The 26,411-nt window shown below is 44.2% G+C and overlaps 2 protein-coding genes across 2 annotated transcripts; both read left to right on the forward strand.

Moving 5' to 3' along the window:
* Positions 1 to 378: 378 nt before the first annotated feature.
* Positions 379 to 10,431, forward strand: LOC148116303 (uncharacterized). Its single transcript, XM_087892800.1, has 6 exons — positions 379 to 901; positions 1,217 to 1,358; positions 2,959 to 3,098; positions 4,131 to 4,246; positions 5,074 to 5,149; positions 8,791 to 10,431. The coding sequence occupies exons 1-6, from the start codon at positions 379 to 381 to the stop codon at positions 9,693 to 9,695; spliced, it is 1,902 nt and encodes a 633-aa protein (XP_087748926.1). The 3' UTR covers positions 9,696 to 10,431.
* A 7,695-nt stretch (positions 10,432 to 18,126) lies between these two features.
* On the forward strand, positions 18,127 to 25,611 carry LOC148116304 (vomeronasal type-2 receptor 26-like). The gene is made up of 2 exons (XM_087893425.1): positions 18,127 to 18,298; positions 24,032 to 25,611. Exons 1-2 carry the CDS (start codon positions 18,193 to 18,195, stop codon positions 24,934 to 24,936), a joined length of 1,011 nt encoding a protein of 336 aa, XP_087749551.1. The 5' UTR covers positions 18,127 to 18,192; the 3' UTR covers positions 24,937 to 25,611.
* The last annotated feature ends 800 nt before the right edge of the window (positions 25,612 to 26,411 follow it).

Here is a 26,411-nt window from a genome sequence, read left to right on the forward strand (position 1 = left end):
AGAAGTGCAAAAAGAATGGAGAAATATTGACATTTTGAGGCTTGTAGTGCCATGAGGTAGGCCTTAATAGAAGCTCTAGCTCAGATATGTCAAACACAAGGCCCCTCCCACCCCAGTCCACACACAGGAGGGGACGAGTGCACAGGGTCCAACAGTGTCTGGCAGTAGTCACAGCCCATGCTGGGCAGGTGGGTCCAAGCACTGGGACTGCCAGGTTCGCCCTCCAAGCTGAAGGTGGAGGCAGAGCCATGGGGGGGGGGGCACGTGATCAGGCCTGCTGAATGCACCAGGTGGCTGCCCACTCACTCACCCACTCTGTCCCCCCATTTGTTTTTGCTTGCCCACGGCCATCCCAACTGGGACAGGGCAGGCAGATGCATGCCCCCCTTGCAGACCAAATCTCCTGCCTTCCCCCAGGCATCTGCTTCCACCTGCTCCTGTTGCTGCCACCTTGGGGTTCAGCCCGTGCTGTCCAAACCTCTTCCTCCAGCTCCATCAGACATGTGGGATGAGACTCCCACCCACTTCCCCACCTGCAATGGCCTCAGTATATGGGAAGGGAAGGGAGACCCATCCCCAAGAGGCAGCCAGGAGTCCCGTCCCTACTCTGCCTTGCCTGAGCTCAGCCCCAGAACTGACCTACATGCCCTACACCAGCGTACATCGAGACCCCACGTCCAGGCCACCCCCGTCTCACCCCCTGCCTCGCCTTCAAGCAGTGGCACCAGCAGTAGCAGAGCCCTCCAAGAGGAGCCCCACTGTCCCTCACCCCCTCCCCCAAGTCCAGGAAGCCCAGACTGGGCAAGGAGAGTGAGCCTGGAGCAGGAGGCAAGTGAGCCCAGGCAGCCCCTCAGGGAAGTGGGGCACGGCTGTGGAGTCCTGGTGCCCTGGGAGCTCAAAGGTCAGATGACTCATGCTGCCATCTGTGCACCCCCTGTGTGGCCCAAGCGGGTCAGTGAGACTCCTCCAGTGGATCAGCCTGGTCCTACCCCCCAACATGAGGGACATCTAGCTCGCCATGCCCACCCTGGCCACACCCACCCACCCACCCACAACCACACAGCCATGCCACTCCCGGCTCCCCTAAGGGCAACAACAATCCTGATCTGGCCCTCAGTGAAATGGAGTTTGACACCCCTGCTCCAGCTCAAGTTCAGTTAGATTCATCCCTCATGTTCCTTCAGCAGAGCTCTGGGTGTCTCTTGACCCTTTTCAGCTCCCTCAATTGAATCCTGGGGCCTGTTGGGAATAATGGACCAAGAGAGGTTGCGTGCAAGTGATCCCATCCAAGGCCTCAGTAGCTGTCTTATTCCAGGTAGTGGCCAAGGCCTCAGAAGGACAAGACAGCAGAGCCTGGGGTATAATCCTCAGTTCCTTTTGGAACCCCATCAGTCACTAAGAGTAGATTGGTCAAAGAGATCCTGCCTCCCTGCAGAGAGGGGAAACAAAAAAGAATCTCAAAGTCATCAGGCCATGATCTGGCCAGGACAAAGGGGACCAAGATAGCTCCTCCTCAGATCAGGTTGGAAGTGGTCTGTTTTGAGTTTAGCCATGAATGATGGTGGCCATTTTGAAATGCTTCTAAGGGCAGCCCCAGGGATGGCAAATGGACATCTCTCAAGACCATAAGTGTGGGGAACCCCACAGTCAACTGTGAAATGCCCTCCAGAGGTTCAGACATGGAAGTTGCTAGGCAGCAGGGAGGCTGGTACAGTAGTACTGATCCCAACTGGTCCTGTGAATGAAACTTCAGGAAAAGAATTTCAGGCCTGGCAATTTGGGGAGCAGCACCTCAAAAGACCCAAAGAGACACCCGGATAACAATTCTTACCCATGGCTTAGGACCTGGTTATCTACGGGACCGCCTGCTACCACCAATAGCCTCCCACCAGCCAGTACGCTCCCATAAAGAGGGGCTCCTCCGGGTGCCGTCGGCCAAACAATGTCGACTGGTGGCCCCCAGGGGGAGAGCCTTCTCTATGGGGGCACCTATGATCTGGAACGAGCTCCCCCCGGAGATACGGAGGATCCCAGATCTTCGCACTTTCCGTCGCGCGCTTAAAACGTTTTTATTTCATCAAGCTGGCCTGGCCTAAATCTTCTCCTCTTTTAAATTTAAATTTTAAACATAAATCTTAATCAGTTCAATTATGGGGTATTTTAAAATTCAGCCTAAATTATCTAATTCATTTTAATTTATTTTAAATTTTGTATTTCTGTGTTTTATCTTCTGGCTGTTCACCGCCCTGAGTCCTTCGGGAGAAGGGCGGTATAGAAATTTAATAAAATAAAATAAAATAAAATAAATAGGCTACAGCAACAGAAATTTTCAAGTCTTGCCAAAAAATTGTAATTAATATCCTGAGATTCTTCCTCAAATTCCATTAATGCCTTCTGTCACTAATCGCACGTAGCCCTCCTATTATCTGATCAAACTAGGGCATAAGCCAGAATCCACCTTGTGTGCAGGGTCACTTTCATGTAGGTCAATAACACAATTTCCCCATGACTCCATCTGCTCTGAGAATTACAAGAAGAGACACAAACAGGTTTTCCATTCTTCTGCATGAAGAGAAGCTGTTGCTAAGGGGATAGGACAATGGATTTCCCTGCAATTATCAGAAGAACAGTCATTCTTCATTTATCCCCTGTGGATTTCCAGACAGAAAGATCTTCCAGGATGAAACTTGCTTTAAAAATTGTCTCTGAGTTCACCAGATGGGGGACAGATCGTGTCCCCTTAGCCTGCCTTTCAAAGAGCTCACTCCTGGGTTTGAAGAGACTCACATGCCTTTGTTCTCTCCATGGTCACAGTCCAAGCTCAGGTAAGAGGAAGGATTTTTGATATAAATTGGCCATCCAGGTGGCAGAGGTGGTGTCTGATCTGCTAAAGTTCCAGTGAGATTTCAGCAGCAACCTTCAAATCAGTTTCTGCATAAACCTTGTGTTCTGTTCTAGGAGGGGAGGTGATAAGAATGACCGGGCAGGAGTCATGCTACTTCTGATGCTTCTGATGCTCTTCTGGGTCCTGGCTCCAACTACAGCACAGAGGGTGCAAAACATATCTGTGTTCAGGGATTGTGTACAGTTAGAGGAAAGTAACTACAGGCCTGGTGATCTCATTATTGGTGGGAATTTGCCCTTGCGAATGATTTTCAAGCCTCCTGCCCTAGATTTTAATACAGTGAATCTTCTTTTAGAAACTGTGTAAGTTTCAGCTGAAGGGGAAACATGGAGATAAATTGTTTCTTTGCTTTACATTCAGGGACTCCTTTCAGAAATACTTCTTCTAGTGTTTTGAACGGTCCTGGTGTAATGCACATTTTGTGCTTCTCTCAGTAAATTAGGAAGCTCTCCAAATAGGCAAGAATTCTCAATCTCTTCATTAGGAAGATGATAAACAATAAAATGAAGATGGAAGCTGTGCTGGCCTAGTGAAGAAGTCAAATTATAATATTAATCTGAACAGAAGTTTCTGGTAGAAAATTCAAATAAAAGCTCAACACTCTTCAAGTGTTCAGGGGTTACAAAAATCCCTCTCAGTTTTGGAATCAGCATTGGTTATGAATAATGGCCTTCAGTAAAGCTATGAGGTGACTCCCACTGTAGTCCTGTGCTCAGCAATCCTTACCACACCTGAAGAAGCTGCTCCAAGAGGGACCTTAAATAATTACGGTGAAGGGGGAGCAGTTGGAAAGGATTACAGCCACTAAAGCAAAGTGAATATGGAAGGAATCAATAGAGAGTATAATACAGTCCATGATATATATGGAAAGGCTTGTCTTCCTTTCTCACAAAGTCATCCAAGTTTAGTCAGGGGAAATCCTTTGAAAAAACCCAAACCCAATGAAATTTGCGAATTGCGCCCCCCAAATTTCCCCCAAACAGTGAAGCAAATTCTACAGCCAAGCACAAGCTTTCCTGTCATGTTCTCCAATGTTTTTCTTACTACAGTCTCGTACCCAGTAACTACCAGCAGTTCCTTGCATTGATGTTTGCTGTCTCTGAGGTCAATAAGGATTTTCTTCTGCTCCCCAACATCACCCTTGGCTTCCACATCTACCGCCATTTCCAGAGGGAGGAGATTATTTCCTTAAACAGCCTCTCCATGCTCTCCTCACGAGGCCAAGTGGTTCCAGGTTACAAATGTGACCTGCAGGACACTCTGCTGTCCGTCATTGGTGGTCTCAGTGCCAAGACTTCAATGGAGATGGCCTCCATTTTCAGCATCTTTAAGGTCCCACAGGTAAGGGAGCTCTCTTGGATAGAGTATGGAACAGACAAAGATCAGAAGCACAGACAGAAGCCAAAAATAAAACTAAAAGTATTTTTTGTTGGGGTGGGGAATATAATGAGCTTGTGACTCTTAGTTTATTTTTTATTAAACAGTAGCCATCATTTTAGTGCCATTTTCTTTTTTAATTTGATTTATATGGCGCCCTTCTCCAGAGACTCAGGGTGGCTTACAGTGCGTTAAGCAATAGCCTTCATACTTTTATATATTTTATACAAAGTCAACTTATTGTCCCCACAAACTGGGTCCTCAATTTACCTTAGAAAGGATGGAAGGCTGAGTCAACCTTGAGCCTGGCAAGATTCGAACTTACTTTAATTGCAGACAACTGGTGTTAAATTAAAGTGCTTAGTCTGCAGAGCTATCCAGGCTCCATTTATTCTCTGTATCAGGTTGTTGGTTTCTTCTCTTGTCTTCTGGTGTACCACAACTAATAAAAATGGCTAAGAAGGGCAGAAGACGAAGTTTGCCAGTCAAAGTGAGTCAGCCTGTCTGTGAGGGCCATCAACCAGACAATTGTAACTACTAAAGTCAACATAAAATTTACTATGTCTTTGAAAAAATAATCTTACTTTATCCAGCTCGGTGTTGGCTTTGAGTTCTCCCAGGGAGAGAGAAGAGTTTATCCTTCCTTCTTCCGGATGAATCCCAAGGAATCTCCTCAGTATGTGGGTTTAGTCCAGCTGCTCCTGTATTTCCAGTGGAACTGGGTTGGTCTTTTTGTCCCTGAAGATGACAGGGGAGAACGTTTCATCTCAACTCTGATGCCAATGCTCCAGGACAAGGAGATCTGCCTGGCCTTTACTCTAAAGCTGGAATTAGATGATATTCAAATCGATCAGAAGAAGTTTATGCGTAATTTCCTTACCTTGTCTAAAACAGAAGTGTTTATTCTGTTTGCAGATTCAATGGTTACTAGCACTGTAATAGGGATGATGTATTATTTTGAAAACTATATGAAACTATCATCTAAGAAAGTTTACATCTTCACTTCCCATTGGAAACTTGGCATGGAAGAATCTGAATACACATTGCAATATGTAAAGCTTCATCATGGGGTCTTGCATTTTAGGGACCACCCTGGGAATGTCTCTGAATTCAGCCACTTCCTCCTGTCTTTAGACCCCTTGAACCCCCAAGGAGATGTCTTTCTTCCTCAATGGTGGGAAGCAGTCTTTGGCTGCAAGATCCATAAATCAGGAAAGATCCCTCCAAAGGGGGAAAAACAATGTACAGGAAAGGAGAATCTGCAGAATCTGCAAAATTACATTTTTGAAACAAGAATGACAGGTGACAGTTACAATATCTACAATGCTGTTTATGCTCTGGCACATGCTTTGCATGCAATGTATGGATCCAGAGTTCGACCGACCATGATGAGGCTTGGAAAGAGGATCTCAAATGTCCACTCATGGCAGGTAATTTCTGGGTCTTTTGACTCAGTCCACAGATAGAAACTAACCAAGGAGAGAAGCAACCTAGAACTAAGGAGAAATTTCTAAAGGAAGGGTTTACCTTTACAAATCGTAGGTGCCCCATTGCTGGAGCCATTTAAGAAGAGACAGTATAGCCACATGTCTAAAACTGTAGAGGGTTTGTTTCTTGAGCAGAGGGTTGGACTAGAAGACCTCCAATGTCCCTTCCACAACAAAGACACCCATGCAAACAGATTTTCACAACTTGACACAAGAAGCAAGTCCTGAGTTTGAGGATCAAACACTTTATCGTTCAGTTATTGGGTCACTATTATACATTAGTAGTTGGACCAGACCAGCCTTTTCTGCATCAAAGGCTAAAATGTTGGACATCTCTGAATAGTGAAGTGACCAACCAGGTCAGATGCTTCTTTCCACGTGGCCCAGTAGATATGAATTTTCCATGGTTCTGATAGAAATAATGTATTCACTCCAAACATTCATTTATTAGTCAACAAGACTTTGGAACTGTTTCAAAATGCAGGTAGCAAAGTATCACAAGAGGAAAATCCTAAAATTAAATTTAGATTGTGGAACTAAAAATCTTGTATTTTAGTGAAATTGGAGTTGGAAACCATGCCCAGTGATAAAGGGAAAACTTATTTTCAAAGTAAAATACACCTGATTCTTCAGATCACCAACCAAGAGATGGAACAATGATGTTCCATTTGTAGCTCTAGCCCCAATACTCCTATTTCTGAAGGTCTCCTTTTTTTCAGATTCTTCCTTATTTGAGGAATGTGCAGTTCAACAACAATGCTGGAGATGAAGTCTCCTTCTCAGAAGATGGACTGGGATCTGCCCGTTATGATCTTCTCAACTGGGTTTTCCTCCCCAATCAATCGTTTGTCCCCATGAAGGTTGGGCAAGTAAATCCTGAGGCTCCCCCAGGCCAAGATTTCACCATTAAATCTGATGGAATTGTCTGGGCCACAAAGGTGAGCTGCAAGGAAATGTTGTAAGTTCAGGGAAAGATTCATTCTCTTCCTGAGATGCAGAACATCTTCCTAACTTGAAAAATAATAAATTGAGTCAGAAACTATGGCAATTATTTGGTGAATAACCTGCTTTATGTGTAACACCTTTGAGGTCTGATTTGTGTCATTCCACAAAGGGTTAGCCTTGGGATCAACATCTGCTTGAAATGCCAGATGCAATTACAGCAAGCCACAGTGATTTCCATGGAATTCAGTTGCATCCTCATGGTTCTTTCTTTTAGAAATGCTGCAGTTGAGTCACAAGCCTTCCTCCTCGTGATGGAACCCCAGTTCCAATCTCCAGCATCTATTGATGTCTCAGGAATGCCAGTGGCCTGAATCCCTCTGGAGCTGTTCCATATTTCTGATAGACCATGCCAATATATCTCCTTAGAAGAAAATCTGAACATAGAAATAGGAATGGGGAAAAGAGTGAATGCAGCAGATTCGTTGCTTAAGTAATTACAAATACTTCTCTTTTAGACCATCCCCATTGCCAGGTGTGGCATGAAGAGGTGCCATGCAGGAGAGAGGAGGAGAGTTCCAGAGGGCGAGCAGGTTTGCTGCTACCACTGTGACACTTGTCCAGAAGGGACCATTTCTAATCAGACAGGTAGAGCAGACTTCAAATTTAAATCTTCCAGAATCAAGGAAGAAATTCATAAAATCAGTATATTTCTGTTATTGTGACCATTTTTGATAAAATTGACATGCACTGATAGTTTTCAATAAAACCTTTCTATTGATCCAAACTGCCCTGGCCACAGAGGCCACCTTTCTCGGTCCTCAGCAAGGATAATTTGAGGGCACAATTTATCCATCCCCAACTTCCATTTCTGCTTCTACTTTCACCTCCAACTGGGAAACCTCCTTTTAATCTTTTCCTGAGATAGTGGGGAATACAGTCCAAGGTCCAGTCCATCAACCTCTGAGGAAATAGACCTGCCAGAGAAAGAGGAAATCCATCTATTTATGTCTATTCAATAGGGCAGAAAGAGAGGAATGAACAGATTTTTAAAAAGTTTTTTATATTTTGATTTTATAGATCTCATTTCATGAATGGTTTGATTCCTGGGTTTCATACATTTCAATATAAATGATCATAACAATATTATTCTTAATAATTACAGTTCATTTTCACTTTTAATTTTACTAACATATAGTTTCTACTGTCATCTTTCAACTCTAAACCTAAATGTGTGTGTGTGTGTGTGTGTGTGTGTGTGTGTGTGTGTGTGTGTGTGCTTATTCTGCCATTATAAAGAGTTCCAGTATTCTTCCCCCTCATATTTCTTGGGGATATTTTCAAAGAAAATTATTATTTTGCCCAGTTCACAAGCCACTCAATTTCTCTGCTCCTGCTCAGTCCTGGGTATTAAGATTGTCTTCAGCTTCAGGCAGACATGTTTGCTGCCGTTGCTCCCTGTCGTTGGCGGAGTGGGCTTTCCTAGTCAGGGAAGGGAGACGCGACTCCCCTCTACCTGCTAGGATGTCCCCCTTTGCTTCACCACCCCTCCAGGGTGGCTATGGTCCCGATTTGGACCCTCCGATAATGAGAGATCAGAGCTGACCATGGAGCTCGCGGATCAGGCTTCCGAAGGCACAAGAAGTACAACCGGAAGTCAGGAATGAACAGATTTGAAGTACAAAGTAGAGATGTTAAGGCAGGAATAATGTACTCAAAACAAAACAGCAACATTTCTGGATAATGGATCTGCCATTCACTTTGTGTTCGATTATAAAATGGCGGGGAAAAAAAGCAGGAATCTGAGACTGAAAGCCACATTACTCACGGAAGCGCACAGTGAATGGACAGCTGGAACTGAATAAATCCTTGACTCTGGCTTATCTATCCCCAGAATCATCATAAATGAAGGATAATTTGCTCTTTTTGATGCCCCATAAATAGCACAGGGGATTGTTTCATTACTCCTTTTGTAGGAGGGTCAACAGCAGGAAGGCAACACACATATCACTTTTGCAGGAGGGAAAATGTGTATGGTAGTTGCTCAAGAAATTTTTAGACAAAGACTTTTGATTTCAGATGCTGCTCACTGTGACCCTTGCCCAGAAGACCAATATCCCAACAAGGACAAGGACCAATGCATTGCCAAGACAATCCACTTCCTTGCCTATCAAGACACCCTGGGATACATTTTAGTTTTTCTTGCTTTTTTCCTCTCTGTGATCACTTCTGCAGTCCTGGTGATTTTCTATAAACATCATGACACACCAATTGTCAAGGCCAACAACCGAGATCTCACCTACATCCTCCTGGTCTCCCTCCTGCTCTGCTTCCTCTGCTCCTTCCTCTTCATTGGTCAACCAGGGAAGATCACCTGCCTCTTACAACAATCTGCCTTTGTCATTCTCTTTTCCCTTGCAGTTTCCTCTGTGTTGGCAAAAACTGTCATGGTGGTTCTTGCCTTCATGGCCACCAAGCCAGGGAACAAGACAAGGAAACTCTTAGGAAAACCACTAACAAACTCCATTGTCATTGCCTGTCCCCTGGTCCAAGCATTTCTTTGTGCCACCTGGCTGGGAATCTCTCCTCCATTTCTTAACTTGGACTTCCACTCCTTGTTTGGAGAGATCATCTTGGAATGTAAGCAAGGCTCAACTGTAATGTTTTACATTGTCCTCTCTTACCTAGGACTTTTGGCCTTTGTCAGTTTCTCAGTGGCCTTCCTGGCTAGGAAATTGCCTGATAGTTTTAACGAAGCCAAGTTCATTACTTTTAGCATGCTGGTCTTTTGCAGTGTTTGGATCTCCTTCCTCCCTACCTATCTGAGCACCAAAGGGAAGTCCATGGTGGCCGTGGAGATCTTCTCCATTTTGGCCTCTGGAGCTGCTCTCTTGGCTTGTATCTTTTTCCCCAAATGCTACATTATTCTGTTGAGGCCAGATCTGAATTGCAGAGAAAATATAGTAAGAAACAAGAATTTCTAATTAATTCAAGGATTGGCCTCATTTATATTTGTCTTTGTGGCATGTTTAGAATGTGATAAGATTTCTAATAAATGAAGACATAAAGGAGGAATTTGTCCATAAAAGAATTCCTTATGAAGTTCTGCAACTGCTTAAAATGTTCCAGTGGTCAATTTTTTTGTTTTTCATGTTTTCAAAGTGTCATTAGTGAGGCTCAGTGCCCTGTATGGAAGGAAAACGTATTGTCAAATATGGGTTTATTATTTTGGATATTTCTAACTTTACATGGCAAAGGAAAAAACCCAAAATTAGATATATAGTACTGCAAGATGCTAAGGAAAAATGGGGGGTTGGGTTTACCAGACCTGAAATTATATTTTGAGGCATGTTGTCTGGCCTGGTTAAAAGAGTGGGTGAACCTCCAGAATAAGAGGCTATTTGAATTAGAGGGCCACAAATTAAAGTTTGGATGGCACCATTATTTATTCTATGATAAAGTTAAAGTTAATGTTGTTTTATTGATTAGATTGATATGTTTTTATAGAAATGGCTAGCTTATATTATTATGGAAAAACAAACGTTGTGGTTTGATATTATTGTTTTTTTTTTTACTGCACCAGAGAGAATCAGAAGTCCATGTTTCTTTTTTTCTTTCCCCAATTTCTCCTCACTTTTCTCTCCCCATTCCTTCCTGTGTTTTTCTATTTACTTTTGCATTTTATCTTATAACCTAATAAAAAATGTTAAACTGCAAAAAGATGTGTTTTTTATTTTAAAGAGGATGCCACGGAGGACTTTCAATGTGATAACCCAAACCTTCAGTTGGACACGGATGCAAAGCGGAAACCAATGCAGCTTGTAAAACACGGCTATACATGGGCCATACTAGGGGTGGATAACATTGTCCACCCTGCTTCATTCAGCACCAGCTGTAGCTTCCAAATGCTCTTCAAAGGTAGCCCTATATAGAGCACATTGTATGAATTCAAATGCAAGAGGACCAGGGCATGAGTGACTGAGCCCAGGGAATCACGATCCAGGAAAAGGTCCAACTGGCACACTATAAGAAGTTATGCAACTAGAAAAAGTTCTGAGTCCAGGAGTCCATCCCCAAGAAGAAGTTGGGACTTCCCTCCCCACTCCACCCCACCTGAACCCAGCTCAAGAGCTAACCTACATGCCCCACACTCATCTATTTCGGGGCCCTGCATCCAGGCCACCCCCCCTCACTTTGATTCCTGCCTCACTTTGCAGCTGTGGCACCTGCAGCAGCAGCAACCAGGATCAGGAGGCAAACAGGTCCGGGCATCCCCTCAGGGAAGTGGGGCTGGGCAGGAGAGTCCCGGCACCCTGAGAACTCAAGTGTTGGATGCCTGCTGTCCAGGGCCCCAGGCAGCCCATGCTACTGTCCAGGGCCAGCCCATGTGGCCTGAGAGGATCGGTGAGGCTCCCCCAGTGGATCAGTCCCACTCTAGTCCCACCCCCAACATGAAAGACGTTGAGCTGGCCATGCCCACACTGGCAGTGGTGGGTTGCTTCCGGTTTGCACCAATTCTCGTGAACCGGTAGTAAAAATCTCTCATCGTTTGGAGAACCGGTAGTAGTTGCTGGCTGGCCACGCCCCCGAACCGGTTCCCTGGCCGCCATGTTCATCTCTGGTATTTTCTTTGCACATGCACATCCTTTTGTCTTGCAAGTCCAATGGAATGGGTATGCGCAAAGAACATGGCGACAACGGCAGATGCTTTTTGGCAGCCTGTAGAGAAAGTGGCTGGCAAAAAAAGCATTTTCAGAGGCTTTCTGGCCAGCCACTTTCCAACTCGGGTTAGCTTGCCTTCCCAACTGGACCAGCGCCGTGGAAGGTAAGCAGCCGAAAAAAGAAGCGGTGGTGGGGGAGGAAGGCAAGCAAGCGGGTCTGGCCACAGGGACCACTGGGAAGGCAGGCAAGCATGTCGGGGCCACTCAGCTAGGTAGCCCCCTTCCCCATGGCCCTACCATGCTTGCCTGCCTTCCAGCCTGGCCAGTGGGTGGGCGGGCGGGCGGCCCTTCAGGGAGATGGAGCCACTGTGCTGGAGATGAGAAGCAGGGGCAGTGGCAGTGCTGGGGGAGGGTGGCTGGATGTCTCTGTCTCTCTCTCTCTCACACACACACACAAACACACAAACACACACATACCCTGCCCTGTTACCTCCACTGCCGCTTCTTTTGCATCTCTTCCAGTTGATTGTGTAGAGCTGGAGGACTTTTTTTTAGAACTCTGAGGCGCCAACAATGACTTGGGGGAGGAAACGGCACCTTGTTCCACTTCCGGGACAGGAGAGGCGAGGAGCAGCAGCTGCTGCAAAGTTGGAGGCTCTTGGAAATGTTGTGGGGGAGGGCGAGAGGGAAATGATTCTCTTCTTCGTCTTTGGGGGGGAAGTTTGTCAAAATTCCACCCCTTTTTTATGTGCGTCCACGTTAAGGGGCTTTCTCCCTCTCTCCCCCTTTAGTCGCTTCCTCACTCTTCATCCGACCCGTTACTCAGAGACGAAAGCCCTGATTGGAGGAGTTTGTGGTTTGATGAGGCGATTAAAAGAAAGGATGTTTTTCTAGACATGAAGGGTCCCCCTCCATTTTCCAGTTTGGGCTGCTAGGCAGGCAGGCTTTTATTTTGTCAGGGGAAGGTACATAGGAAATGGCTCTGTCTCTGCAGCATTGGTCATGTGACTGAGTGGGCATGGCCAACTTGATATCACTCACAGCAAGATGCGTCCCATCTTGCCGTGAGTGACTTCGAGTTGACCACGCCCACTCAGTCACATGACCACCAAGCCACGCCCACCAAATAAGCCATCCCCACAGAACCGGTAGTAAAAAAATGTGGAACCCACCCCTGCACACTGGCCACACCCACCCAGACAGCTGCAACCACCCAGTACCCACTGGACAACTCCCACTCCAGCCCTCCGAGGGCAACAACAATCCTGATGTGACCCTCAATGAAATGAAGTTTGACACCCCTGCTCTAGCTCATGTTCAGTCAGCTTCATCCCTCATGTTTCTTCAGCAGAGCTCTGAATGGCTCTTGATCCTTTTCAGCTCACTCAATTGAATCATGGAACAATGGACCAAGAGAGGTTGAATGCGAGTGATCCTATCCAAGGCCTCAATTGCTTTCCTATTCCAGGTAGTGGCCAAGGCCTCAGAAGGACCACGCAGCAGAGCCTGGGGTATAATCCTCAGTTCCCTTTGGAATCCCACTAAGAGTGGACTGGTCAAAGAGATCCAGCCTCCCTACAGAGAGGAGCAGCATAAAAGAATCTCAAAGTCATCAGGCCATGATCTGGCCAGGACAAAGGGAACAAGGGTAGCTCCTCCTCAGATCACGTTGGAAGTGATGTGTTTTGAGTTGAGCCAAGAAGGATGGTGGCCATGTTGAAATGCCTCTAAGGTCTGCCCCGGGGATGGCAAATTGATCTCTCTCAAGACCATAACTCTGGGGAACCCAACAGTCAACTGTGAAATGCCCTCAAGAGACTCAGACACAGAGATTGCTGGGCAGCAGGAAGGCTGGTACAGTAGTAATGATCACATTTGGTCCTGCGAATGAATCCTCAAGAAAAGAATTTCAGACCTGGGAATTTGGGGAGGAGCACCCCAAAAGACCAAAAGAAACACCTTGATGACAGTTGCTACCCTGAGGCTACAGCAACAGAAATTTTCAAGTTTTGCCAAAAAAAAAAAAATGGCAGTTAATATGCTGAGATACTTCCTCAAATTACCTGTTCCCAGGTAGCCCTCCTATGATCTGAGCAAACTAGGACACAAGCCAAAGGGTCATTTTCATATGGGTCAAATACAGAGCTTCCCCATGACTCCATCTGCTCTGTGAATTACAAGAAGAGACACAAATATGTTTTCCATTCTGCTGCATGAAGAGAAGCTGTTGCTAAGGGGATAGGACAATGGATTTCCCTGCAATTATCAGAAGAACAGTCATTCTCCATTTGTCCCCTGTGGATTTCCAGACAAAAAGATCTTCCAGGATGAAACCTGCTTTAAAAAAATATCGCTGGGTTCACCAGTTGGGGGGCAGATATGTCACCTTAGCCTGCCTTGGAAAGAGCTCACTCCTGGCTTGGAAGAGACTGACATGCCTTTGTTTCCTCTATGGCCGCATCCCAAACTCAGGTAAGAGGAAGCATGGTTGCTATAGGTTTGTCCTGGTGGCATCCAGGAGGCACAGGTGGAGTCTGATCTGCTGAAGTTCCAGTGAGATTTCAGGAGCAACCTTTGAATCAATTTCTGCCTAAACCTTGATTTCTGTCCTAGGAGGGAAGGTGAGAAGAATGACCGGGCAGGAGTCCTGATGCTGATGCTCTTCTTTCTCCAGGCTCCAACTACAGCAAAGAGGCTGCAAACCGTATGTGAGCTCAGAGATTATATCGACTCAGAGAAAAACTACTATAGGCCTGGTGATCTCATTATTGGTGGGAATTTGCCCTTCGGATCCATTTATGAATCTCCTGTCCAAGAGTTTAAGAAGGTGAATCATCATCTACAGGATCTGTAAGTCTCAACTGGAGGGGAAACTTGCAGATAATTATTTTCTTTGCTTTAAATTTGGGGACTGTTTTTAGAAATACGTCTTCTAGTATTTTGAACTGTCCTGGTGTAGTTAACATGTTTCGCTTTTCTCAATAAAATATCAAACTCTTCAAATAAGCTGGAATTCTCTATCTCTTCATCAGGAAGATGATAAAACAAAAAAAATGAAGAGGAAAGCTGTGCTGGCCTAGTGAAGACGTTGTATTATAACATTAATCTGTAAAGTAACTTGTGGTCGAAAATTCAAAATGAAGCTCAGTCCTCTTCAAGTGTTACAAAAATGCCTCTCAGTGTTGGAATCAGCACTGCTGATGAATATGGGCCTTCTGTAAATCTATGAGGAGACCCCACCGTAGTCCTGTGCTCAGCAATCTTTACCACACCTGTAAAAGCTGCTCCAAGAGAGACCTTAAATACTTCCGGTGAAAGGGAAGCAGTTGGAAAGGATTTCAGCGACTGGAGCAGAGTAAATATGGCAGGGATGATAGAGAGTATAAAACAGTCCATGATATCTATGGAAAGGCTTGTCTCCTTTCTCACAAAGTCATCCAAGTTTAGCCAAGGGTAATCCTTTGAAAAAAACCCAAAACCCATAGATATTTGGGAGTTTCTGACCTCAAAAGTCCCCCCCAAAAGTGAAGAAAATTCTACAGCCATACAGAAGCTTTCCTGTAATGTTCTCCAACGTTTTTCTCACTACAGATTCATACCTGGTAACTACCAGCAGTTCCTTGCATTGATGTTTGCTGTCTCTGAGATCAATAAAGATTTTCTTCTGCTCCCCAACATCACCTTTGGCTTCCACATCTATAGCCATTTCCAGAGGGAGATTGAGATTTCCTTAAACAGCCTCTCCATGCTCTCCTCACGAGGCCAAGTGGTTCCAGGGTACAAATGTCACCTGCAGGACACTCTGCTGTCCGTCATTGGTGGTCTCAGTGCCAAGTCCTCAAGGCTGATGGCCTCCATCTTCAGCATTCTTAAAGTCCCACAGGTAAGTGAGCTCCATTGCATACAGTATGGAATAGATAAAGATCAAAATACACACAGAGAAGTCAAAGATGAAACTGAAAGTAGGGAGGGCATATAATGAGTTTGTGACTCTTAGATTATTCTTTATTAAAGGGTAGCCATCATTTTAGTGCCATCTACTCTCTGTATTAGGTTGTTGGTTTCTTCTCTTGTCTTCTGACGACCAATAAAAATGGCTAAGAGGGGAAGAAGATGAAGTCAAAGAGAGTCTGCCTGACTGGAGGGCCATCAACCACACAATGGTCACTACTAAAATCACCAGAAAACTTTTACTTTGTCTTTGAAAAAAGAATCTCTTTTTCTCCAGCTCGGTGTTGGCTTTGAGTTCTCTCAGGGAGAGAGAAGAGTTTATCCTTCCTTCTTCCGGATTAATCCCAAGGAATCTCCTCAGTATGTGGGTTTAGTCCAGCTGCTCCTGTATTTCCAGTGGAACTGGGTTGGTCTTATGGCCCCTCAAGATGACAGAGGAGAAAATTTCATCTCAACTCTGACGCCAATGCTCCAGGAGAAGGAGATCTGCCTGGCCTTCACTCTAATGCTGGAATTGGATAATTCTGAACTCATTGGGATGAAATTTGTTCTCTATATCCGCACCTGGTCTAAAGCAGAAGTGTTTATTATGTTTGGAGACACAGTTGTTACTGTCACTGTAATAGAGATGGTAAATCTTTTTGAAAAATACATGAAACTATCATTTAGGAAAGTTTGGATCTTCACTTCCCATTGGAAGCTTGGTGTGGAAGAATCTGAATACACATTGCAATATGTAAACCTTTTACATGGGGTCTTGCATTTTAGGGACCACTCCAGGGATGTCTCTGAATTCAACCACTTCCTCCTGTCTTTAGACCCCTTGAACCCCCAAGGAGATGTCTTTCTCCTTCCATGGTGGGAAAGAGTCTTTAACTGCAAGATCCTTGAATCAGGAAAGATCCCTCCAAAGGGGGAAAATCAATGTACAGGAAAGGAGAATCTGCAGAATCTGCCCAATTACACTTTTGAAAAAAGAATGACAGGTGAAAGTTACAATATCTACAATACCGTTTATGCTCTGGCACACGCTTTACATGCAATGTATGGATCCAGAGTTCGACCAACCATGATGAGGCTTGGAAAGAGGATCTCAGATGTCCAGTCATGGCAGGTAATTTCTGGGGCTTTTGACTCAGTCCACAGACCCTTAGATCGGAAGCTCCCCGTATGAATTTCTTCAATTACTGATTAAATGTCTGTGTACTCCCATACCAATTCATCTGAGACCCTGCCCTTTTTTTCAGTTTACCCTTTGTTGGGCTTCTCAGTTTGCTGTGTGAAAACTGCTTCTGATTAATCATGGATGGAAACTGACCAAGGAGAGAAGCAACCTAGAACTAAGGAGAAACTTCTTAAGGGAGTGTTTATCTTTAGAAGTCATGGGAACCCCATTGCTGGAGTCATTTAAGAGGAGACAGGGTAGTCTCTTGTCTGAAACTGTAGAGGGTCTGTTGCTTGAGCAGGGGGTTGGACTAGACGACCTCCAATGTCCCTTCCAATACTATGATTCTCTTTCTATGACAACCACAGCACAGAGCAAGATTCAAAGTGGTCCTACAGGGTTCCTGGTCTGAAATTCATCAGAATTTTCTGCATCAAAGGCTGAAATGTTGGACCTCTCTGAATAGTGAAGAGACCAACCAGTTCAGATGTTCCCTTCCACATAGCCTAGTAGATCAAACCTGGTTCCTGCCTTCTGCTGCCTTTGACAATGAGCCAGAGAATATCAGTGGAATTTTCCATTGTTCTGATAGAAATAATTTATTCATTTCAAAAATTCATTTTTCAGTTAAGAAAGCCTCAGGCCAAAGGAACTATTGGAAATTGCATATAGCCAAGTATCACAAGAGGAAAAACCTAAGATTAAAGTTAGATTGTGGAACTAAAATTCTTCTGGTTTGGTGAAATACTAGTTGGATACTGTGCCCAGTGACAAAGGGAAAACTTACTTACAGACTCCTCAGATCACTACCAAGAGAGGAACCTAACTTCTCAAATATAAACCCATCTTCTCAAAATGGCCATCATGTTGTGATAGAAACCACAATGTCTCATTTGTAGCTCTAGCCCACATACTCCTATTTCTAAAGGTCTCTTTTATTTCAGATTCTTTCCTATTTGAGGAATGTCCACTTCAACAACAGTGCTGGAGATGAAGTCTCCTTCTCAGAAGATGGACTGGGATCTGCTCGTTATGATCTTCTCAACTGGGTTTTCCTCCCCAATCGATCTTTTGTCCCCATGAAAGTTGGGCAAGTAAATCCTGAGGCTCCCCCAGGCCAGGATTTCACCATTAACTCTGATGGGATCATCTGGGCCACAAAGGTGATCTTAAGGAAATGTTGTAAGTTCATTCTCTTCCTGAGATGCAGGACATCTTTCCAACTGGAAAAATAATCAATTGAGTCAGAAATCATGGCAGTCATTTGGTGAGAAATCTGCTTTGCATGTAACACCTTTGAAGTCTGATTCGTGTCATTCCACAAAGGTTTAGGATTGGGAACAACGTCTCCTTGAAATACAGGATGCAATTACAGCAAGCAACAGTGATTTCCATGGTCCATTGTCCCTCAGTTGTATCCTCATGGTTCTTTCTTTTAGAAATTCTGTGGTGCAGTCACAATCCTTCCTCTGCAAGATGAAACCCCAGTTCTAATCTCCCCCATCCACGGCTTTGTCAGTGGTGCCAGTGGCCTGAATCCCTCTGGAGCTGTTCCATATTTCTGATAGACCATGCCAATGTATCTCTTTAGAAGAGAATCTGAACATTGAAATAGGAATGGGGAAAAGAATGAATGCAGCAGGTTCGTTCCTTAAGTAATTTCAAATACTTATCTTTTAGACTATCCCCATTGCCAGGTGCGGCATGAAGAGGTGCCATGCAGGAGAGAGGAGGAGAGTTCCAGAGGGAAAGCAGGTTTGCTGCTACCAATGTGACCCTTGTCCAGAAGGGACCATTTCTAATCAGACAGGTAGACCATACTTCAAATTTAAATCTTCAGATATCAAGGAAGACATTCATTAAATCAATATATTTTTGTTATTGTATCATATTTCATACAATTGACATGCACCTACACTTTTCAATAGAACATTTCTATTGATCTAAACTGCCCTGGCCACAGAGGCCACCTTTCTCAATCCTCAGCAAGAATAGTTTGGGAGCACAATTTATCAATCCCCAACTTCCATTTCTGCTTCTACTTATACATCCAATTGGGAAACCAACTTCCAGTCTTTTCCTGAGGAAGTGGGGCATGTGGTCCAAGCTTTTATTTGGTCATTTAGAGGGTGCTTCTTCCGTCATCTCCCCCAAACTCTGAGAAAATAGACCTGCCAGAGAAAGCAGACTTCCATCTATTTATGTCTCTTCGATAGAGCAGGAAGAAGGAATGGACAGATGTTTTAAAAGTTTTTAATTTTTATACAACTCATTTCCTGAATGGTTTCATTCCTGGGTTTCATACATTTCAATATAAATAATCATAACAATATTCTTAATAATTACAGTCCATTTAATTTTACTAACATAGTTTCTACTGTCATCTTTCAACTCTTAACCTTCTCATAATTCTATCATACTTCATTTCATCTTAATATCTGTTTTTACTATTTCCCCCCTCATATTTCTACTTCTATTTTAGCTCTCTTTTTTCCCCTTTCTCCTATCATTCTAATAATCAAAGATCTTTGCTTCATTCATTATTCAATATTCCAATATATCAATCATGATCTTTCTCTAGCTTTTTGTTAATAATCACATTTTTAATATACATAATATTATCTCCAATCCTTCATTTCTTATATTCATTACGTTACTACATTATACAGAGATAATTTTTATCTCTTACACCACATATAGACAATTATCCAAGTTATATGATTTTAGTATTCATACACATTATTAAAGTATTTTCATAAAAGATTTTGCTTCACATTCCTTTTCTTTTCATTCTACTTTATCCCACATCTTTCACCCTCATCCAAATTTTTAATCTTCTTTTTTTTTTTTTAGGTTGCCTCCCATACACTTCTTTTAGATCATTTATTTCATCTACTTTAAGGTCTGTGTTTTGACTCTGACTTCTAGCTTTCTCTCCCCACATCCTTCTCCTCTGTTTTTTTATTCTATGACTTCTTATTCTAGCCCCTTTTTCTTCTCCCCCGCTATCTTCCTGTTTCTCCCATTTCCTTTTCACATCTTCTAAAATGTTTTCCTTCTGCTCTAATCCCTTTTTCACCATCAATTTTACTAATATCTTCTTGGTATTATCTTCTTCTTTCTGATTTCCCAATTCTGCAGTCTCCTCCTCTCTTTCAGATATTTCTGTTCTTTCCTCATTGTCCTGGTCTTTACTCGTTACTCCTTGTATTATATTTTCCAGTTTTTGCTCTATACGATCCATACAGCCAGATATTTCCATCATCTCCTTACGTTGTTCTTTTATAGAATCCTTAATGTCCTGGTATGTCAGCTCCATATCATTATCTCCATTTATTTCCCTTTTATAGTCAGTCCAATTTTAAAAAACATCCAGGGGGTAAGTCATGTCTTTTCCAATCAGTTTTATTTGTTCAAGAGTTTTGTATTTTGAAGTTTAAAGTAAGTTTAAAGTAAATCTTTATAATCCAAAAAAGCTAAAAATTCCCATAGGTGCACAGTTCTCCTCTTAACAGCAGATGGCACTCATGATTCATCTTGGTATTTCCTCTCTGCATAGTGCTGATAATCCAATTTTAGTTATTCTAGATAGGTGGGCAAACAAATAGTAATAAAATTTGATGGTCATAAAATATAAACAATTTCCAGATCAAATGGATAGCAGATCTGCTGTTCTTCTTTGTGTTCGATTATAAAATGGCAGAAAAACAGGCAGGAATCTCGGACTGAAAGCCACATTACTCATGGAAGTACACAGTGAATGGATAGCTGGAACTGAATAAATCCTTGTCTCTGGCTAATCTATCCCCAGAATCATCATAAATAAAGGATGATTTGCTCTTTTTCATGCCCCATAAATAGCACAGGGGATTGTTTCATTACTCCCTTTGTAGGAAGGTCAACAGCAGGAAGACAACACACTTATTTATATTTATTTATTTATTTATTTATTTATTTATTTATTTATTTATTTATTTATTTATTTATTTATTTGATTCTATTTCTATACCGCCCTTCTCCCGAAGGACCCAGGGTGGTGTACAGCCAGAATAAAAACACAAAAACATACAAACATCATAAATTTAAATTGAAAATGATTAAAATTATTAAACAATTTCGGCCCAGTTTGATTTAAAACCCAAAGTTAAAATTCCAAATTAAAATTCATCTACATAGTCAGCCCCGCCTGTCCGAACAGCAGGGTCATGAGGACGCAGCGAAAAACACGGAGGTCGGAGTATCTCCAGGGGCAGTTCATTCCAAAGGGCAGGAGCTCTCACAGAGAAGGCTCTTCCTCTGGGTGTCGCCAGTCGACATAATTTGGCAGACGGCACCCTGAGGAGTTCCTCTCTGTGGGAGCGAACTGGCCGGTGGGAGGCTATCGGTAGCAGAAGGCGGTCTCGTAGGTACCCAGGTCCTAAACCATGGAGCGCTTTAAAGGTGGTAACCAGCACCTTGAATTGCACCCGGAAGACCACTGGGAGCCAGTGCAGCTCGCGCAGGAGAGGTGTTACATTGGCGCAACGAGTTGCGCCCATAATCACCTGCACGGCTGAATTCTGGACCAGTTGGAGCCTCCTACTACTCTTCAAGGGGAGCCCCATGTAGAGAGCATTGCAGTAGTCCAGACAGGAGGTGACAAGGGCGTGAGTGACCGTGCGCAGGGCGTCCTGGTCCAGAAAGGGACGCAACTGGCAGATCAGGTGAACCTGATAAAAAGCTCCCCTGTCCATGGCCGTCATATGCTCTTCTAAGGTCAGCCGTGCATCCAGGAGGACACCCAGATTGTGAGCTCTCTCTGTGGGGCCAAGGTTTCACCCCCAATAGTCAGCAATGGCACCAGCTGGCTATACCGCGACGCCGGGAGCCACAGCCACTCGGTTTTGGAAAGGTTGAGTCTGAGCCTATTTCTCCCCATCCAGATCCTAACGGCCTCCAGGCAATGGAACATCACATTAAGGGCATCATTGAGGTGGTCTGGGGTAGAGATGTACAGCTGAGTGTCATCAGCGTACTGATGGACCCTCACCCCAAAACCACGGATGATCTCACCCAGTGGCTTCACATAAATGTTGAACAGAAGGGGCTAGAGGACCGACCCTTGCGGCACCCACAAGCAAGGCACCTCGAGGTTGACCTCTGACCCCCTGCCAACACAAACTGCGAGTGGTCAGAAAGGAAGGAGGAGAAACACCAAAGCACAGTACCCCCTATTCCTAACCCCCTCAACCTCTGCAGCATGATACCATGGTCGATGGTATCAAAAGCAGCTGAGAGGTCTAATAGACCAGGACAGAGGAGCAACCCCTGTCCCGAACCCTCCAGAGATCATCAACCAATGCGACCAATGCCATTTCCGTGCTGTATCCTGGCCACAAAGCAAAGGTTGGAGACTGGATGATAATTCGCTAATACAGCCGGGTCCAGGGAAGGCTTCTTGAGGAGGGGCCTCACCACCGCTTCTTTCAAGGCAGCAGGAAAGGCACCCTCACTCAAAGAAGCATTAATAATCCCCTGGAGCCAGCCTCGTGAAACCTCCCGGGAGGCCAGTACCAACCAGGAGGGACACGGGTCCAATAAACATGTGGCAGTGCTAAGCCTACCCAGAATCCTGTCCACATCCTCAGGAGCCACAGGGTCAAACTCTTCCCAGATAATACTCTCAAGACCTACCCCCGTCTCCTCCCCTGGATTTACCCAATCGGAGTCCAAGCCTTCCCGAATTTGAGCGACTTTATCATGCAGGAATTGCACGAAATCCTCAGCCCGACCCTGCAAGGGATCTTCCCATGCTCCCCCCCCAAGAAGAGAGTGGGTCACCCTAAACAGAGCGGCTGGGCAGATCTCTGCAGATGCGATAAGAGCGGAAAAATAATTAGATTTTGCAGCTTTTATCACCACTAGGTAGATCTTGATATAAGACCTCACCAATGTTCAGTCAGATTCAGATTGGCTAGTCCTCCAATCGCTCTCCAGCCATCTTTTCTGATGCTTCATCTCTCTCAGCTCCTTGGAGAACCAGGGAGCCAATTGAGATCGGCATCGGGTCAGAGGCCGCAAAGGCAAGATGCGGTCCAAAGCTCTGGTGGCCACCCTATACCAGGTGGCCACCAGGTCTTCAATCGAGTCGTGTGCCAGGGTCTCAGGGAACGGCCCAAGCTCCATTAGGAACCTTTCCGGGTCCATCAGGCACCTGGGACGGAACCACCTGGTTGGTTCCATCTCCCTGCGGCAGGGGGAAGCGGCTCGAAAGTCTAAGTTAAGGAGAGAATGATCTGTCCATGACAAGGGCTTGATGTCTAAATCCCCTTTCCTAGATCATTCAACCACTGACCAGAGACAAAAATCAAGTCCAAAGTATGTCCCCCTATGTGAGTGGGGCCCTGAACTAACTGGGTCAGGTCCATGGCCATCATGGAATCCATGAACTCCCGCGCTGCCTCTGACGCTTCACCGGCAGATGGCACGTTAAAATCCTCCATGACAATAAGTCTGGGGATATCCACCATCACCCCGGCAATAACTTTGAGCAGCTCAAGCAGGGCCGCCGCTACGTGGCAGGGAGCCAGCTACGCAGTAAGCAGGCCCATCTGCACCCCACAACCCCACTTCACAAGAAGGGACTAAGATCCGGCTATCTGAGGAACAGTGGTCTCCCTCGGACAAAGACTTTCCCTAATAATCTCCGCCACCCCCTACCTGCCCTTCTCCCAAGGCCTTGGCTGATGGAATGCAGGGAAACCTTGTGGGCACATTTCAACGAGGGGAACACCATCCCTCCTGGCCCAACCAGGTCTCTGTAATCCCTGCCAGGTCCACCCCCCCTCCAAAATAAGATCGAAAATGAGGGGGGCTTTATTTACCACCGACAGGGCATTGCACAACATCAGCCAAGGACCCAGGGTCTGAGACTCTGTGCAACCTGGGAAACGAGCAGTGCATTGGGGGCCGGAGTATGCAATCACTCATAAGCAGCAAGACCATACTCCCAAAACATGATATGGCCCCTTGCGCCCGTCATATCTGCCCCTCCCACTCACTATCTCAATTGAGCTGCCCATCATTTCACCCCCCGGCACCCCGGTCAAACTTACATCCCCATCCCCTCCGTGACGCCCATCACACCCACCACCCCGTTCAGTGGCCATATGGACCCCCCCCAGGTCCATCTCTACAGCCCCCTCCCCCCTCCCGGATCCCCTTAAAAACTTCCCTGATACCCTAATTAAAAAAACCCTAAGCCCCCTTTTTTTTGCATGCCACCTCTCTGGGTCCCAAAACCCGTCATTGAGGAAGGCCCTTGATAATGTGGAGGGCCATACCTGCGAGAGGGGGAAATCTCGCAGTGCAAGAAGACTGGTTGTCGTATACATCTCAAGTGTCAGAGATGGAGGTGAGAAGCATGACTCGGGGTCCATTCAATAGTCTAGAAAGCCAAGGTAGAATATACAGCCATTTCCAGTACAACATATCACTTTTGCAGGAGGGAAAATGTGTATGGCAGTTGCTCAAGAAATCCTTAGACAAAGACTTTTGATTTCAGATGCAGCTCGCTGTGACCCCTGCCCAGAAGAACAATTTCCCAACAAGGACAAGGACCAATGCATTGCCAAGAAGATCCACTTCCTTGCCTATCAGGACACCCTGGGATACATTTTAGTTTTTCTTGCTCTTTTCCTCTCTGTGATCACTTCTGCAGTCCTAGTGGTTTTCTATAAACATCATGACACACCGATTGTCAAGGCCAACAACCGAGATCTCACTTACATTCTCCTGGTCTCCCTCCTGCTCTGCTTCCTCTGTTCCTTCCTCTTCATTGGTCGACCTGGGAAGGTCACCTGTCTCTTCCAACAATCTGCCTTTTCCATTCTCTTTGCCCTTGCAGTTTCCTCTGTGTTAGCAAAAACTGTCATGGTAGTTCTTGCCTTCATGGCTACCAAACCAGGAAACAAGACAAGGAAACTCTTAGGAAAACCACTGACCAACTCCATTGTCATAACCTGTCCCCTGATCCAAGCCATCCTTTGTGCCACCTGGCTGGGAACCTCTCCCCCATTTCTTAACTTGGATTTCCACTCCTTGTTTGGAGAGACCATCGTGGAATGTAAGCAAGGCTCAACTATAATGTTTTACGGTGTCCTTTCTTACCTAGGACTTTTGGCCTTAGTCAGTTTCACAGTGGCATTTCTAGCTAGGAAATTGCCTGACAGCTTTAATGAAGCCAAGTTCATTACTTTTAGCATGCTGGTCTTTTGCAGTGTTTGGATCTCCTTCCTCCCCACCTACCTGAGCACCAAAGGGAAGTCCATGGTGGCTGTGGAGATCTTCTCCATTTTGGCCTCTGGAGCTGCTCTCTTGGCTTGTATCTTTTTCCCCAAATGCTACATTATTCTGCTGAGGCCAGATTTGAATTGCAGAGAAAATATAGTAAGAAACAAGAGTATCTAACTAATGCAAGGATTAGCCTCATTTATATTTGTCTTTGTGGCATGTTTAGAATGTGATAAGATTTCTAATAAATGATGACAGAAAGGAGGAATTTGTCCATAAAAGAATTCCTTATGAAGTTCTGCAACTGCTTACAATATTCCGGTGGTCAGTTTTTTCTTTTTTGTGTTTTCAAAGTGTCCTTAGTGAGTTCCAAAGCCCTTGTTATTAAAGATGTGTTTATTATTTCAGATATTTCTAAGTTTATATGGAACAGGAAAAAACCAAGAATTAGATAGAAACTACTGCAAGATGCTTAGGAAAAAGTGGGGGTTAGGTTTTCCAGATCTGAAATTGTATTTTGAGGGATGTTGTCTGGCCTGATTAAAAGACTTGATGAACCTCCAGAATAAGAGGGCTACGAATTAAGGTTTGGATGGCACGGTTATTTATGGTATGATAAAGTTAAAGTTAATGTTTGTTTATTTATTTATTTATTTATTTTGTCGCATTTCTATTCCGCCCCACTCCCAAGGGACTCTGGGTGGCATAGAATGTTGATTTTAGTAATCACTTTGCTAGACGTGCCATACTAAGAGTTTGGAATAAATATAAAACAAGGTTCTATACGAAGTTGCCTCTTTGGGTGTCCCCACAAGAAGCTTTTTTAAGAAAATAAATGGTGGCGAAGGCAGACAGCTGGACATATGGTAAAATGTTATCTTTCAGCTCTGGTGAAGATACATTAAAGTTGAGGGAAGAACTTGAATTAGAAGGTTATGTTTGCCATTGGTTTACATATCAAGAACTGAAAGAATAATCTAAATAAAACAAAAAAGAGTTGTGGGTTTGATTTTGCTATGAATGAATTGAAAATCTTACTGTGTGGTAGTGATGAGCATATTATTGCTAAGATTTATAAAATGTTATTGAACTTGAATTTGGAAAGTGACCATGTAAAACATTGTATGATTCTCTGAGTAAGGAATTTTGGATATAATGTGATGCTTGAACAATAGGAAAATATGTGGATGAAAGGTTTAAAATTTACACTAAACTGTAATTAAAAACAAAAATTTTATAAGATCATGTATCGCTGGCATTTAACACCGGATAAGTTATGCAGAATGCATAAAGGCATTTCAAATGAATTTATAAAGGAAAGATGGAACTTCTTACCTTTTATAATGGACATGTGTTAAGAAATTTTAGAGTAAGATTCATACTATAATACAGAATATTATTAAAATAAAAATAAAAATGAAACCAGAAACTTTTCCTTTGGGTTTAATGGAAAAAGACTTGGAGAAAAATTTTGATCTTATATATGTTGACAGCAGCAAAACTATTATACGCACAAAAATGGAAGGACGCTTATGGACGAATGGCTGCAGAAGCTGATGGAGTTGGCAGAAGTGGCAAAATTGATCGTTTTGTTTAAAGGAAAGAATATAAATATCCTTTGTTTCCACATGGAGACCACTTCTGAACTTTGT

The sequence above is a fragment of the Pantherophis guttatus genome, chromosome 1, assembly GCF_059756535.1.
Source record: "Pantherophis guttatus breed Tessera chromosome 1, ASM5975653v1, whole genome shotgun sequence".
NCBI classification, from domain to species: domain Eukaryota; kingdom Metazoa; phylum Chordata; class Lepidosauria; order Squamata; family Colubridae; genus Pantherophis; species Pantherophis guttatus.

Bases quoted from the DNA above. Each gene is read 5' to 3' on its own strand.
- LOC148116303 (XM_087892800.1), top strand. From the start codon at position 379: ATGCCCCCCTTGCAGACCAAATCTCCTGCCTTCCCCCAGGCATCTGCT. The intron at 1,359-2,958 runs GTATAATCCTCA...GTTCTGTTCTAG, and splicing joins ACAAGACAGCAGAGCCTGGG to GAGGGGAGGTGATAAGAATG. The intron at 3,099-4,130 runs GTAACTACAGGC...CACGAGGCCAAG, and splicing joins TTGTGTACAGTTAGAGGAAA to TGGTTCCAGGTTACAAATGT.
- LOC148116304 (XM_087893425.1), top strand. From the start codon at position 18,193: ATGAAGAGGTGCCATGCAGGAGAGAGGAGGAGAGTTCCAGAGGGAAAG. The intron at 18,299-24,031 runs GTAGACCATACT...TTTTGATTTCAG, and splicing joins GACCATTTCTAATCAGACAG to ATGCAGCTCGCTGTGACCCC.